Source organism: Meles meles, chromosome X (genome assembly GCF_922984935.1).
Source record: "Meles meles chromosome X, mMelMel3.1 paternal haplotype, whole genome shotgun sequence".
NCBI lineage: Eukaryota > Metazoa > Chordata > Mammalia > Carnivora > Mustelidae > Meles > Meles meles.
In genome coordinates this window covers 104,986,080-104,999,998 of record NC_060087.1, presented here as the reverse complement: position 1 = coordinate 104,999,998, position 13,919 = coordinate 104,986,080, and the positions used below count along the sequence as shown (strand labels likewise).

The 13,919-nt window shown below is 41.4% G+C and overlaps 1 protein-coding gene across 5 annotated transcripts in view; it reads right to left on the bottom strand.

Annotated features, from left to right (window-relative positions):
- Positions 1-13,919, bottom strand: part of GRIA3 (glutamate ionotropic receptor AMPA type subunit 3) — a 291,350-nt gene that overhangs the window by 46,112 nt on the left and 231,319 nt on the right. For all 5 annotated transcript variants that reach the window (XM_045995279.1, XM_045995280.1, XM_045995278.1 and 2 more), the window contains one exon: positions 11,720-11,918. In XM_045995279.1, coding sequence (XP_045851235.1) covers positions 11,720-11,918 — 199 coding nt within the window. The remainder of the gene's footprint in view (positions 1-11,719; positions 11,919-13,919) is intronic.

Here is a 13,919-nt window from a genome sequence, read left to right as displayed (position 1 = left end):
AAAGGAAAGTAGGAAAGAGCTATCTTCTGCTTCTGTCCCATTTTTTTTCCTAAGAAATTCCTCTACTTACAGCCTTGACCTAGGTCATACTGATCGAAATCTCCACTGATAACCAAGGCCTGGACATGGCCACCTGCCATACTCTAGGATGGGAAGATGGAATCAGGGGCTTGTTGAAGGGTCCATAACGACACTAATACAATAGTCCTGGTCACTCAAGACTTGTTTAGCAATTGAGCAATGGAAAAGGAGGGGTGTCATAAGGATCATAGGAGATAAGAAACACTCCATGGCCTCTGGACATTATTCCGCTGTAGTGTCATTTCTTCCACCCTTTCAGGACTTTCATTGTCCATAGTTTCCAGTCAGATACCATTGCTTGAGCTTCCCTATGGATTTCTGTCTGCACTTGGGGCATCCTAAAGCCTCAGATTCGAGTCCCTGAAACAATCATCTTCCAATGGTCCCTGCTGATCAGGAGAAAGTTTGTCCTTTCTCTCTCTCCCTGACAGGAACACTGGGAGGAAGAGGCTAGTACTCAGCCAGTCAGCTGTGCTCCTTCTCAAGATACTTCTTCCTGCCAGACAGGCCCTAGCTATTTCTACTCAGGCTTCTCTCTGCTCTATAAGTCCAGCGTCCAGCCTTCTCCCATTATCCTTCATGTAGGATTAATAGAAAAAAGCAAATCCAAATCATCAAAGTAGAAATTCTCTTCTATGTTATATAGCCAAACATTCTTCAAAGAGTGGCTCTGGTCATCTGTGTTGGAATGACTTGGGGTGCTAGTTTAAAAATGAAGATCAATAGAAACTCTGAGATCCACATGGCAGGAGGAAACATGAGGCCTAATAATCTGTGTTTTAAAATAGCTCTCCAAATGATTTTATATGCAATGGTATTGGAAAACATTGCTCTAATGCAGCCACTCATTAGATTATTGAGTCTCCTATTCAACATCCCTGACAAGTGGCCATTAGCCTATTCTTGAATCCCTTCAAAGATGAACAGCTCACTATCTATGGAGGTAGCTCATTCTATTTTTGGATTGCACTATGAGAATGTTTTTTTTACAATGAGCCAGAAATCTCTATCCCTGTAATATCCACCCTCTGAGTTTTGTTCTGTCCCTTAGGGTCCCACAAAACAAGTACAATTCATCTTTGAAATGTCTACTCTTCAAATATTTTTTAAGACATTCTATCCTAATATATTCTACTGCTGCGTATTTTCTTCAGGCTAAATAGCCTCAATTCTTGTGATGTGAAAAACAATCTTGTAAAAAATTGTAGACTAGTCTCTGTAGGTCAGATCTTTGGGCAATTCCAGATAGGAGTGTTTTAAGACAAGATCAACGCAGAACTATGAGAAGCCATGGTTGTCCTCTTGATGTCAACCCTAAAAATATGAAGGTGTCCTCCAAGCACTTGTCTCTTACCTTTGACAACTTTCTATGGATCTGTATTGTATGAAGGTATCCAAGCCTCTTTGAATATATTTATATTTCTTGTCAATCACTGACCATGCTATCTTCAAAATTTTTGCTTATACAGTTGGCTGAAACCCCAGGCCGAGAAAATAAAGCAAAAAATAGGAGAAGAATAAATGAAACAAGATGGGATTGGGAGGGAGACAAACCATAAATGACTCTTAATCTCACAAAACAAACTGGGGGTTGCTGGGGGGAGGTGGGATTGGGAGAGGGGGAGCGGGCTATGGACATTGGGGAGGGGAGGCGAACCAAAAGAGACTATGGACTCTGAAAAACAACCTGAGGGTTTTGAAGGGTCAGGGGTGGGAGGTTGGGGCAACCTGAGGGTTTTGAAGGGTCAGGGGTGGGAGGTTGGGGTCACAGGTGGTGGGTAATGGGGAGGGCACGTTTTGCATGGAGCACTGGGTGTTGTGCAAAAAGAAAGAATACTGTTACGCTGAAAAAATAAATAAAATGGGAAAAAAAATTAAAAATAGAACCCCATAAAAAAAAATGTTCTTCAGGATTTGGCCAGTGGGGTAGTTTGTTCCCGATGCTTTCATATATAAAAAACTTCAGGTATTTGTTCATCACAATTACCCAAATGGTGGTGGTGGTGGTGGCGGTGGTGTGTGTGTGTGTGTGTATGAATGCACACACATGTGTATGTGTGTCTGTCTGGAAGAAAGGGGCAGGATACAAAATATTTGGAAATTGAACATCAAAACTCTGTGCAAAGGGGTTTTAATTTAATTCTCTTCATGATTACCCTATTAATACGACTACATTTAGGAAAAGGGCTCTTCATTTTGGCTGAAATAATGTCTATTATAGTGGGGTTATTTTTAAATATGAAGGGTTGGTTATGAAATCTTTCATTTGGTATTGTTTGCCAAAGCAGAGATGGAGTTTGCTTTTCAACACTGGTTCCTCAAACTCATTTAAAAGAAAGCAAAGTATTCTTTAGAGAATCCCTTTTTAATGAACCTCATCTTCACATGCCAAATGTGAATGATGAAATTAGAAATGAGACATCGCTCAGAGGACCCTGGTCTCAAGCAATGATTTCCAATTTACCCGTGGCAGTCTATAAATTGATTTCTACCATGATGCTATTGTTTCAAAGCGATACTTTTTTCTGGGAACTTTTTTTCTATCCTAAATTTTCTCCCCCAAACATATATAGATACACTGTCTTGTACAAACAAATCTTAGTGTGAACACTACAGAAAACTAGCAGTTCCTCAGTCAAGAGTAGCCATAGTCTAACATGATATAAAGTCATGGCCTTGTTGTTTATTTGTTGTTGTTGTTGTTGTTTTTTGTCACACATATATTCTCACATATCCCTTGAAATATTTTTAAATTCTCTTTTCTCTCCAAATATTTTGAAGATGTCCCTTTCTCCAGAAACCTTTTCTGATTAATTCACCTGAATTTCCTATTTTTTATACATTGGACTCAGGGATATAGATGGCATCTCCTATTCATTCCCAGAGTGTCTAGGACAGGGTTCTTTACCCAGTGGGTTTGAAAATCAGTGCTATTGAATTATGCTAGAAATAGTGTGTGGGTGCCTGAGTGGCCCAGTCAATTAAGTGTCTGCCTTCGGTTCAGGTCATGATCCTGGGATCCTGGGATGGAGCCAGGTGTTGGGCTGTCTGCTGAAAGGGGAGCCTGCTTCTCCTCCTCTCTCTACCCTTCCCTCTGCTCATGCGTACTCTCTCTCTCTCTCAAATAAATAAATAAATAAATAAAACCTTAATAAGAAGTAGTTTGTAACCCAGACCAGAGACTCAAAGAAGATAAAATTGAGAGTCAAATAAATCAGGCTGTGAACACATACAAATTTTTACAAAACTGGGAAGCAAGATTAAGTTCCAGAATTCAGGTTTCTTTCGGCATAGCAGCTAGCCTGTTCAGGAACCTCTTCATTAGGGCACTGGGGAGTGTGCAGATAGGAGGTCAGTTTTGGGAATAGTGTACAAAGAGATGTCCACAATCAGAACTAGAAAGAAATGCAATAGATCATCATTATCCAAGACCCTCTTTCAGTCAAGTAACACTCTCAACCATTTAGAATAGAAAGAAGATGAGTTTCATTCTATCATCCATCTCCTGCATTCTGGTGCAATCTTGCTGGGGCATCAGAATTGCAACCCAAACACAGAAAGAGAAAGCATGTTCCCTCAAAATTTTGTTACAAACTGGAATTGGTAGCTAAAATATCTGGGACCCTCCATACACATATGTGATATAGAGAGGACTTTTGTTTTTTTTTCCAACACTTACATACATACACATACCTCCCCCTCAGCTGCAGTCCTATATCAAGATGAAACTTTGTGATACTAGCTGAAGTTCTGGCCCAGCATCAGCTACCCAGCCACCCTCTTCCTATTGGGAGAGGGGCATCTATAGCCTAAAGAAGAGTAGGATTGTTTGAGCAGTAAAGAGAAGGAAGCAGAACAGAAAATGCCTTCATCTTTTGTATCAAAATAGACCTTAAAAGTTAACACAGAGAAACAAAGAATTGTATACAATCCAGCAATTCCACTCCTAGGTATATACCAAAAGCATTTTATTTTTTTTTTTAAAGATTTTTTATTTATTTATTTGACAGAGAGAGAGATCACAAGTAGGCAGAGAGGCAGGCAGAGAGAGAGGAGGAAGCAGGCTCCCTGCGGAGCAGAGAGCCCGATGCGGGGCTCGATGCGGGGCTCGATGCGGGGCTCGATGCGGGGCTCGATCCCAGCACCCTGAGATCATGACCTGAGCCGAAGGCAGCGGCTTAATCCACTGAGCCACCCAGGCGCCCCTACCAAAAGCATTTTAAAGCAGAGATTCGAAGAGCTGTTTGTACAGCAATGTTCACTGCAGCATGATTACTTGGATAGGGTTAATCCTCAAAAAATTTTAAAGTCCAGAAACCCCTATGTTTCATGCCCTTACTGTGTCTTATTGCTTTCTTCTTAGATGATGGATTTATGGTAGAAGTGTATTTTCACAGGTGACTAACTCCATTTTGCAAAAACATAACTACTCTACCCCTGGTGCCTAATTTGATATGGTAGACCCTCAATATTTATTTGCTCACTGATTAAAAATGTAGAAGATGTTGAAGACTAGAATGAATATGACCATAGGACATCACCTAGTAGATTTTTGAAAAAAAAAAATCAAGATTTTGTTTGTGTGAATTGCCTTTTCCTTTCAAAGCAGAGTGCAACCAACTCTTCTAGTTAACTGAGTGTTTTTGTTAGCTGGGTTTCAGGAAGTTGAACTTTTACTTGATCCTGATGGTCAAATTTTTAGACTTCTGCATGGTGATGAAAGAGAATTTAATAATTAACCTGTGCTGGCTTGCCAGGTGAACTCAAGGACTGTCTAACTGAACATATGGGCTGAATTCCTTTAACTAGAAGTGCTAAGGGGATTTGATTTTATCAGCTAAGGAAAGAAAGTGAGATCCTGAGGTGAATTACTTTAGAAAAGAGAGTTTCAGAGTTCTCCCCAAGATCTGGGGATCCTGTGTGGTGTTAATTACCCTCGCATTGTCTGAAAGAGTTGGCAGCCTCAAAGAAAAGGACGACTTAACTCCCTTGGGGTTTGTGGGATGTGAAATGCTCTCATAAGCAAGTAGGTTACCTGGGAGGATTAACAGAGAAAGGCTAATGAAGTCCATATGGTTGGTTACTTTGGGCAGATGGCCTGCATGGCCCCTTGAAAGCACCTGAAGGTTCTAAGTGGTCTTCAAGGGCAGATCTGAATCATGCATGGTGAAGTGGTTGAATCTGCAGGTCACAAAAGAATGGCTGAAGATGGACAAAGAAATGAGGTCAGGAGTAGTATTTTATAAAAGGGGTGGAGATGGGATCAGGAGGATGGGGCGGGGGAAGATGTGAGTGAGCTTTCTATCTCCTCCCAAAGTCTGGCAAAAACCCACCACTCTTCCACTGAACCAGCAGAGATTATTTTATTTTCTCTTATTTTCTTCTTGGGAAATAACCCTCCCTCACGTCTCCACAGAGTCTTGTCAGGAGTCTTTATGGTTTAATTGTTCTAGTTTTGGGTCCTTGCCCTAAAGTCTCCTGGGATTTGGGGCACCTGGGTAGTTCAGTCAGTGGAGCATCTGACTCTTGATTTCAGCTCAGGTCATGATCTCAGGTTTGTGAGATTGAACCCTGTGTCAGGTTCTGTGCTGTGTTTGGAGTCTGCTTATCCCTCTCCCTCTGCTCCTCCCCCTGATCTCTTTCTCTTGAATAAATAAAATCTTAAAAAAAATTTATAGAAACTTTCATATTTTTAGAGATCTTTCTGTGATATTATGCTCTTACTAACCCTATAAGGAAGGTCGAGCAGAGAACATTCTGCTTGATAGATGAGGAAACTGAGACCAAATGCCTCTTACCCAAAGAAAAACAAGAAATTCATCAGTAGATGTGGAAGTAGAAAAATTTTTTATCCTCTCTCTTTTTCTTTCCAATTCTATCCAGCCACAATATAACCCTTGGCATATCAGAAATTATACTCAGCTGTGAATAATGGAGATTTATGGCATTCATTCATTCATTTATGGATGTCTTCCTTTTCTTTGCTATCTTATCTTGGATTCTTTTGAGGTTATCAGAACATGGAAAAATATCATTTAAAAGTATGTATAGGTTTTCTTTTCTAACTGATCCATCAAGGAATATAAAGAAAAAGATCAAGCAGGAGATAATACAGATGCCTTAGCATGTGCTGCACCAGAGGCTTGATTCATGCATAACATCCCCTGTTTCTGTGAACACTCATGCCAGAAAGGCACTGAGAAGGGATGGACAGAGGACCCAATCTGGACTGAGTTCTAGCTCTCCCCCATGAAGCTGAGTGACATTTGGAAAGCCACAACGTTATTTTGCTCCATGTGTTTCCTCCCCGAAGTAGGGGCAATCATACCTGTTCTGGTTGCATTGCGGGGTTGTCGAGGGCATCGAATGTGGTAATGCATATGTATATGTGTTGGAAACTAGATTGTGAGCTCCCAGAGTGTAGAGGCCATTTCTGTTTTATTCATTACCTACCTGACCTTCATGTTGGGGTTGTGGAGAATTATTAACCCTACTGTTATTCACCATGGGGTGTACCCACAGATTGGCAGGTGCGGGGAAGGAGCCGCAAAAAATAAGCACTATCAGCTGCCCTGGAGGTGTGATCATCTAGTTTCCTGACATGCCAATATTTCAAGTCAACCTCTCCCCCAAAATAACCTCCAAATATGGTAGAAAACCCTGTTGAGGTGTTTTCATGTGATTTGGCAAAAGACAGGCAGAAATTTAATTTTGTGTACAGAGATGGGGCCTCAGTGCTTAGCCTGGAACTTGGCACATGGAATGTGCTCAAAAAAAGAGTTATTATTGGAAGAGTGAAGAATACGTAGTAGAATCTAGGACATTATTATTAGCCTGTCTTCATTGCTACACTGTCTCCTTTCTCTTGGAGACAGATATTAGATGTGTTGTCAGTTGTGGGCAGTTGTCAGGTCAACCAAACTCCACTCCCATGGAGAGTGTCCTCTTCACCCAGGCCAAGACTTGCATACAAGGAAGACCTATGGAACCACAGATCCCTGGCTGCAGAGAGCTGGGAAAAGCCAACAGCTGTCTGGGTGTACATTTCCCTCTTCCAGAGGCCTATGTGGGCAGGTCTCAGGATCCTCACCTTGTGCTTGGAGCTCTACCTCCAGTCTTGACCTCTGAGGTCTAGCAGTCTTGTTGTGTAATATATCATATGGCATTGGAAAATAAGATGGTTTTTGGATAAGGTGGCATCCAGTCATGTCAAAATTAAAGAACAAATTTTTCCTTTGAAAAACTGTCAGGTGATATGTACCACAGATGTCTCTGACCTGACATCCCTCAATGTCAATTCATCTCTAGTGGTTGTTATTACATGTTCCCTAGGGTGTGGTTTGTCTGTGTCCTCAAACATTTGGTCACATCATATGTGTCTTCAAAACCAATTAAATCTGGTTGCAGTTGTCCAAGTATATTTTCTTTCAAAATTGCAAATTCATCATAGTACTTGGTGAGAAAATATTTAACAGAAGAATTTTATATTTTGATTTGTTTCCTAAGGCTAGGAGATGGGTTATGGGGTCAGGGTGGTCTGTTGTGTACATAGTTCAGTTGTAGCAAAGCATAAAAATTCATGGTTAGTTTTCTTGATCATGTCAAAAGGTCGACATACTCAGCAGAATTGCATCTGTGAGGAGACTTTTCCCCTTTACGTGTATACCTCAAAAGCCCTATAATAATAAGTGAGAAATGTTGACATGTGGACTCCAACTGAAAATGCTTGTGTGTGAGAGAGAGAAAGATTCTGAATGTGTAAGCAGAATCTAAATACTGTTAGTAGAGACTGCTTTTCAAATCAGTTTGGAGGGCTCTTCATTTACAGCCTGAATTAAAAAAAATTTTAAATGACCAATGACAACAATTAGTCAAAGAGTCCTGTGTTCAAACAAAACAATTTCCATTAGTAACTCAGCTGTGCCACACATGGCGTACAATGTCTGCAAGTCAGAAGACAGAACAGTCCCCTTGGTGGTCTACAGATGAAGTACAATTCCTCTGTACTGCCCAGGGCCCTAGAGCAACTGACTTTCTCTCCACTCCTCTTCTTTTATGTTTAATTTCTTAAAAGGGTTTAAATTCATATTAAACATTTCATTTAAGAAAACAACCTCCTTTGATCCTCTGAACTGCCTTCAATGGAAATTTGGTGAAGTCTCTGGAAAAGAAATCAAGCATCATAGTCATCTTGGAATATTGCTAGGGGTCTGAAGGCAGAGAGGACTTTGGAATTGCTTTTTCTCCCAGTGCTACTTTTTAAACATGAATCTGTATCAGGTTAAATTTCCAAAACCTAGTGGTGAATGATCATTTTGGTGCAGCTTTTGAAATCATAGTGGCATTTCTCTGGGCAATGACAATAAAGCTGTCAGGACTGGTTTTTTAGCATGGGTACCTCCACTGTGGTTGGGACATTTAGTTTTGGAGCTGCTGTCTAAGGAAATCAGTTTGCAAGTCAAGAGAGCTGATGGTAATATTTCAGAAGTCTCTTCCAGCTGCATGCATTTTGCTCAGTGTCCCCCTTTCTTTCCTGATGGAACAGGTCCCTCTGTGCCTATGACTTTACGTGATTGTCAGATAAGAGCTAAGGATAGCTGGAAAATGAGAGAAACAAAGGAATCATTTTAAAATACCATCCTTTTAATGGCAGTCTTATCCAGGACTAGTTTAAATGTCTGCAGGGCAATTAGAAAGGAATTGTATTTTATTTATTTCTCTCTCTTAGTGAAAGAACTAGAGGGCTGGCCCCAGGCTGTTTTATGGTATTACTATTTGGTCCCTGTGGTTTTAGTATGCAGTGAGAATAGGAAGAAATGAGCTCTTGTTATGTTTGTAAATGTTGCATGTGATCTTGTTTTATTCTCTAAAGTTCAGAAGGTATGCCATCGGAGGTATGCCATCGGAGGTCCTCACTTTTTTCTGTGTATGGTGGAGTGACTATTCTTAAAACTGCCTTGACATCATTGCGGGGTGAGGAGAGTGCTGACATGTTAGTTCAGTGAAGTCCCTGAGTGAGAGCTGATGTGTTCTGGCTGGCTGTCTTTTCTGATTGATGTGGTTCAAGGAGAGTGGAGTGGAGAACATGGAGAGGACCGATGGCTTCAAGACCAATTGGTTGGCACCCCCCCACCCAATTATATGAATACCAACCTTACCCTTTGTTAGGTCTATGTGACATTTTCAGTACAAGCAGGCTGAAAAAGTTGATTTTCCTAGATTGCTCAGTTTCACTCTTAGATCATCAACCTTTGTGTACTGCCTGAAAGAACTTCCCCACAGAATTCTAACACTGTCACCAGCAACCACTTGGGGAAAAAGAAAAGTGGTGCATGGAGGAATTAGAAAATGATTTGCATTTTCTTATACCTAGAAATAGCCAGTTCCCTCTCTAATCAGATTTTCATAACAGCTTCATTTCCATACTCATTGGCTGTAAAGGTCACTAGGAATTGGTGAGCATTAGAAACCACAAACCAATTAGAATGTGGCAATAGCTTTGCTCAGAATTGAATGTTGATTCAAACTGGCTCTGGTAATATGATGTTTTTTAATGAAACCATCATTGAATGGATTAGCAGACACTTTCCTGGTTTTTGAGCAAGATGCAAAATGCATGGGGGTGGGGTCTTGGTGTGGGAACAATGAATATTTGGTCATGTTTTCCAGCCTTAGTGCTAATCAATCTTCCCAGAGAAGGTCCTTTGTTGGCAGTATGGATGAATGGCCTTTGAAAGCTTAATGGGAATTGATGCCATCTTTTGATTACTATTTAAAGAACACCTTCCTAATTTCTAGTCGTTTTTGAAGGCAAAATGCTTTCCAATGGAACACATATCTCTTATCAGAGTGTCCAAGTCTGGTGTCTTGAAAGCTTAAGACTTCATACAGCAGCTTGATGCCGACTGGCATGCTGTTGAATGTTGATACCAAACCAGCTTTCCATGGAGCTGATTATGTGCTGACTACCCAGCAGATGGAAATCCCTGGCTTGCTGCCATGTAACATGTGAATGGTTTTATGCAGGCAAGGGATTATTCTGAGACAAGTTACTGGGACTGCCATAGTGGTGAGGGTCAAGGCCAGCTTAGTTCCAGAAGGTCTTCACTGATGGCTCCAGTACTGGGCCCCTCCCTCTGGTTGGGAGTTTTGATCTGGTTGGTAAACAGTGGTAGAAGTGAGAATTGGATATCCAGAGCCAATGAGAATTCTTGAAAGGGTCCCAGAACTAATGCTTTCTTTTTTAGGGAATGAAAACAGTTCTTAGTTAATTGCTATAATTTTAAGAAACATACTCTTGGTTTCCCAGGAAACAATTGGACAAATCTCATGATAATACATGCAGAAATCTATTTTTTACTGATTTCTTAAAATAAGCTGGTTTTGAAACATTTACCCTGGACTTTGAGGAAAGGTCAGTAATTAGACCTGCCATCCAATAACTTGATTATTGGTTGGAGAGACTAAATGTTCCCCTTTTACCTACTACATAAGTGGCTTCTGGATCATTGGTACAAGCAGTTTTATTGGCAACAGTAGCAGGTAGAGGTGATGTATAGAATGGATCAGTTTTCTAATTACCATACTTTCCTGCTTGGGGCAACTGAAGCAACATTTGAGTTCTTAAACACTCTACTGGTGGCCTTTCTTATAGTTCAGTTGGTATAGAACAAAGATCTTGATAGTGTATGTAAAAGTGCCTTGTCTGGGGCGCCTGGGTGGCTCAGTGGGTTAAAGCCTCTGCCTTTGGCTCAGGTCACGGTCCCAGAGTCCTGGGATGGAGCGTCGGGCTCTCTGCTCAGCAGGGAGCCTGCTTCCCTTTCTCTCTCTCTCTGCCTGACTCTCTGCCTACTTGTGATCTCTGTCTGTCAGATAAATAAAATAAAATCTTTAAAAAAAAGTGCCTAGTCCACCTTATTTTCTTTCTATAATTTTCTGCTTTGATCTCCTATTATCTTTCCTCTTGGCAGTGTTTATGCAGCTTTACTAACTTTTGCTTATGAACATCTTGCTGTTTCCCCACAAAAATCCGGCTGATGATGGGGTGGTGGACATGGAATAAGTGTACTGAAGAAATTAAAGCAATTACCAGCTTCCCTGAAAATTGAATTATCAGGACGGATAGGAATCCTTGAAACAAGCATAGAGCATTTCAATAGGAAACCACTGTCTAAAATAAAATATGCAGTTTGATAGTCTGTCACTCCTCAGAGTCTCAGAGTCACATACCTACCTTCCATGAACAGTTGAGACATAAAATCACTGATTTTGTAAAAGCTAGAAAGGAGAACGCATATTATTTAGTTCAATATCCTCATTTCTCAAGTAAGAGGACGAAGGCTGACAGAAGCGAAATGACTTGCCCAAGAACAAACAATCCCTGTGTGGCTGGGGTGGAATTCAAACCTGGGAGTTTGAGCCTTGTGCTCTTGATACACCACTTGTTACGCTGCACACAAGTCTTGGTTTTCACGCACAATGAATTGGGTCACCAACCAAGCCGTGTTGTATTTAAGACACTCTGCTTTGATAACATCCCCACACTTTCCCCTCCCTCCCTTAAATGCCCCATGAATTTGCCTTTGTGGGAAGATGATAAAATAAAAAGCAGCAGGTCCAATTTACGCAAAGCACTTACTCGGAAAAATTCTTTAGTTGAACCGGAGTCCAGGGTCCCGTATGCAATTTCAGTCTGCTTAGCTAGGTCTTCAGCACTCTCTATAGGAGAAACCATCCTCTCCACAGTCAGAAAAGCAGCAAGATTGGCAGTATAGGAAGAAATTATGATCAGGGTGAAGAACCACCAAACCCCTCCGACAATGCGCCCGGACAGCGATCTACGAGACAAAACAAAGACCAATCCAGACCCAGAGGGGCCAGATTTCAGTTTAAAAAAATCCTTATCTTTATTTCTGGAAAGAGAAGTAGTTTCGGCATAATTGAAGTAGATGATGTCAGGGAATTAAAACACCAAATGAAAGTAACACGTTCACAACATCCGATGTCATGACGACAGATGATGATTGTACATGCATAATGCTCTCTGGGCCTATATGGCTTGCACAGCAGGATTTTTTTCTTAATCCTAAGGAAAACGTCTTCTTTTTACCAGCTCCTGCTTACACTTAAGAACTGTACTTATCAGATTCTCTTCCTGTGTGAACTCTGCTGGGCACAACTGTGGAAGCCTGCTCCCACCTCCTTTAAGGCCAGCGGTTCTCAGCCTCCATGGTAGGATCATCCAGGATCTTTGTTAAAAAAAAAGAAAAAAAAATCTCATGCTCAGGCCTACCCAACACCAGTTAAGTCAGAGCCTGGGAAGTGGGACCCTGACATACATTTTTTTAAAGCTTGCCAGGTGATTATAGGGTATAGCCGAGGCTGAGAACCACTGATGTAAGCTGATGTCATGGGAGAAACACAGAGTCAAAAAATCTCACATATTTGAAGAGAAATGGGTCGGTGGAGGGGTACTCTTTACCCTGTGTTTAATAAATTTAATAAAAATAAATTTAGTATATTTAATTAAATATTATAATATTTAATAAATAAAAATATTGCCATTTTGTGGAGTTGGTCACCCATGATGCAAGGAGCCATTAGATGATATTTATTAGGATTTTTAAGAAAGATTTTATTTATTTATCTGAGAGAGAGAGAGAGAGAGAGCCAGAGAGAGAGCACAACCAGGGGGAGTAGAGGGAGAGGAAGAAGGAGGCTCCCTACTGAGTAGGGAGCAAAACATAGGACTCGAACCTGGCACCCTGGGATTGTGACGAGCTGAAGACAGACATTTAAACTGAGCCATCCAGGTGTCTTATTTATTGGGATCTTAATAGAAATGGCTAATGGGTCTCAGGAGCTTAGCTCCAGAGATCAAAACTCTCCCCTTTCACAAACTAAGCCTTAGCACACAGTGAAGCACATAGGCCTCAAGTGAAGTAGGGAACTACCTGTATAATAGAATTTGCCAGGCACTAGAAGGTTTGTTTCCACCCCTGCCTACCCCCAACCCCCAAATAATCAAACAAAACCTCACCAGCCTGCCATAGAAATTCTTCGGATTGGAATCATCCTTTGTGTTTTCTTGAGGAGACTTGGTCAAAAGGTTAACCAGTAACTTCAATAGGACCTATTATCTCATGATCTTGGATGAGGGGATGCAGTTAGTAGAGAATGGGACAGAAGATGGGTAAGTAGTCATAAAGGAAAATTTTGTTCTTAAACGTAGCTATGCCTTTGACACTACATGGGGTGTTCAGATTCAGTGCTCAAGGACCTGAGCTTCGGACACATCACTGGTGATTGCAGCGATCTGCAAACCAAGCTGAGAAATCTTGTTCTTCTTCTACGTCAGTGATTCTCAACTCTGACTGCACATCAGTATCATCTAGGAAGCTGAGACAAAAGAAAACAAAACACAACAACACACAAAAAAGTGCCTCAGCTCCACCCCAGACCAATTAAGTCTGACTCTGGGGGCGGGGGAGTTAGGCTGAAGCAGCAGCATTTGTATAAAGCGCTAGTGCAGCCGAGATTGGGAGTGAGGGCCTTGCACCGGGAATGCTGCCCAGGGAGAGGGTCTGTGGAAAGTCAGGGAGCAGTGAAGGCCCCGGATGCTCAGGGATGGGCTGCAGCTCAGAAGGAGGCAGCTTCATTTCCTTTACTGTGTTGCTGAAGGCTGGCTCTGGCTGCAGAAATGAAAATCTGGTCCCTAGGTTTTATAAAATATCGCCACATTATCTCTAGGCTAGTTCTTTGTGTGGCAGACCTCCATCCTGATTAGGCTCTTCTCTCCCATGCCCAGAAAAGCTCACAGGAAAAGAACCCACTCTTGT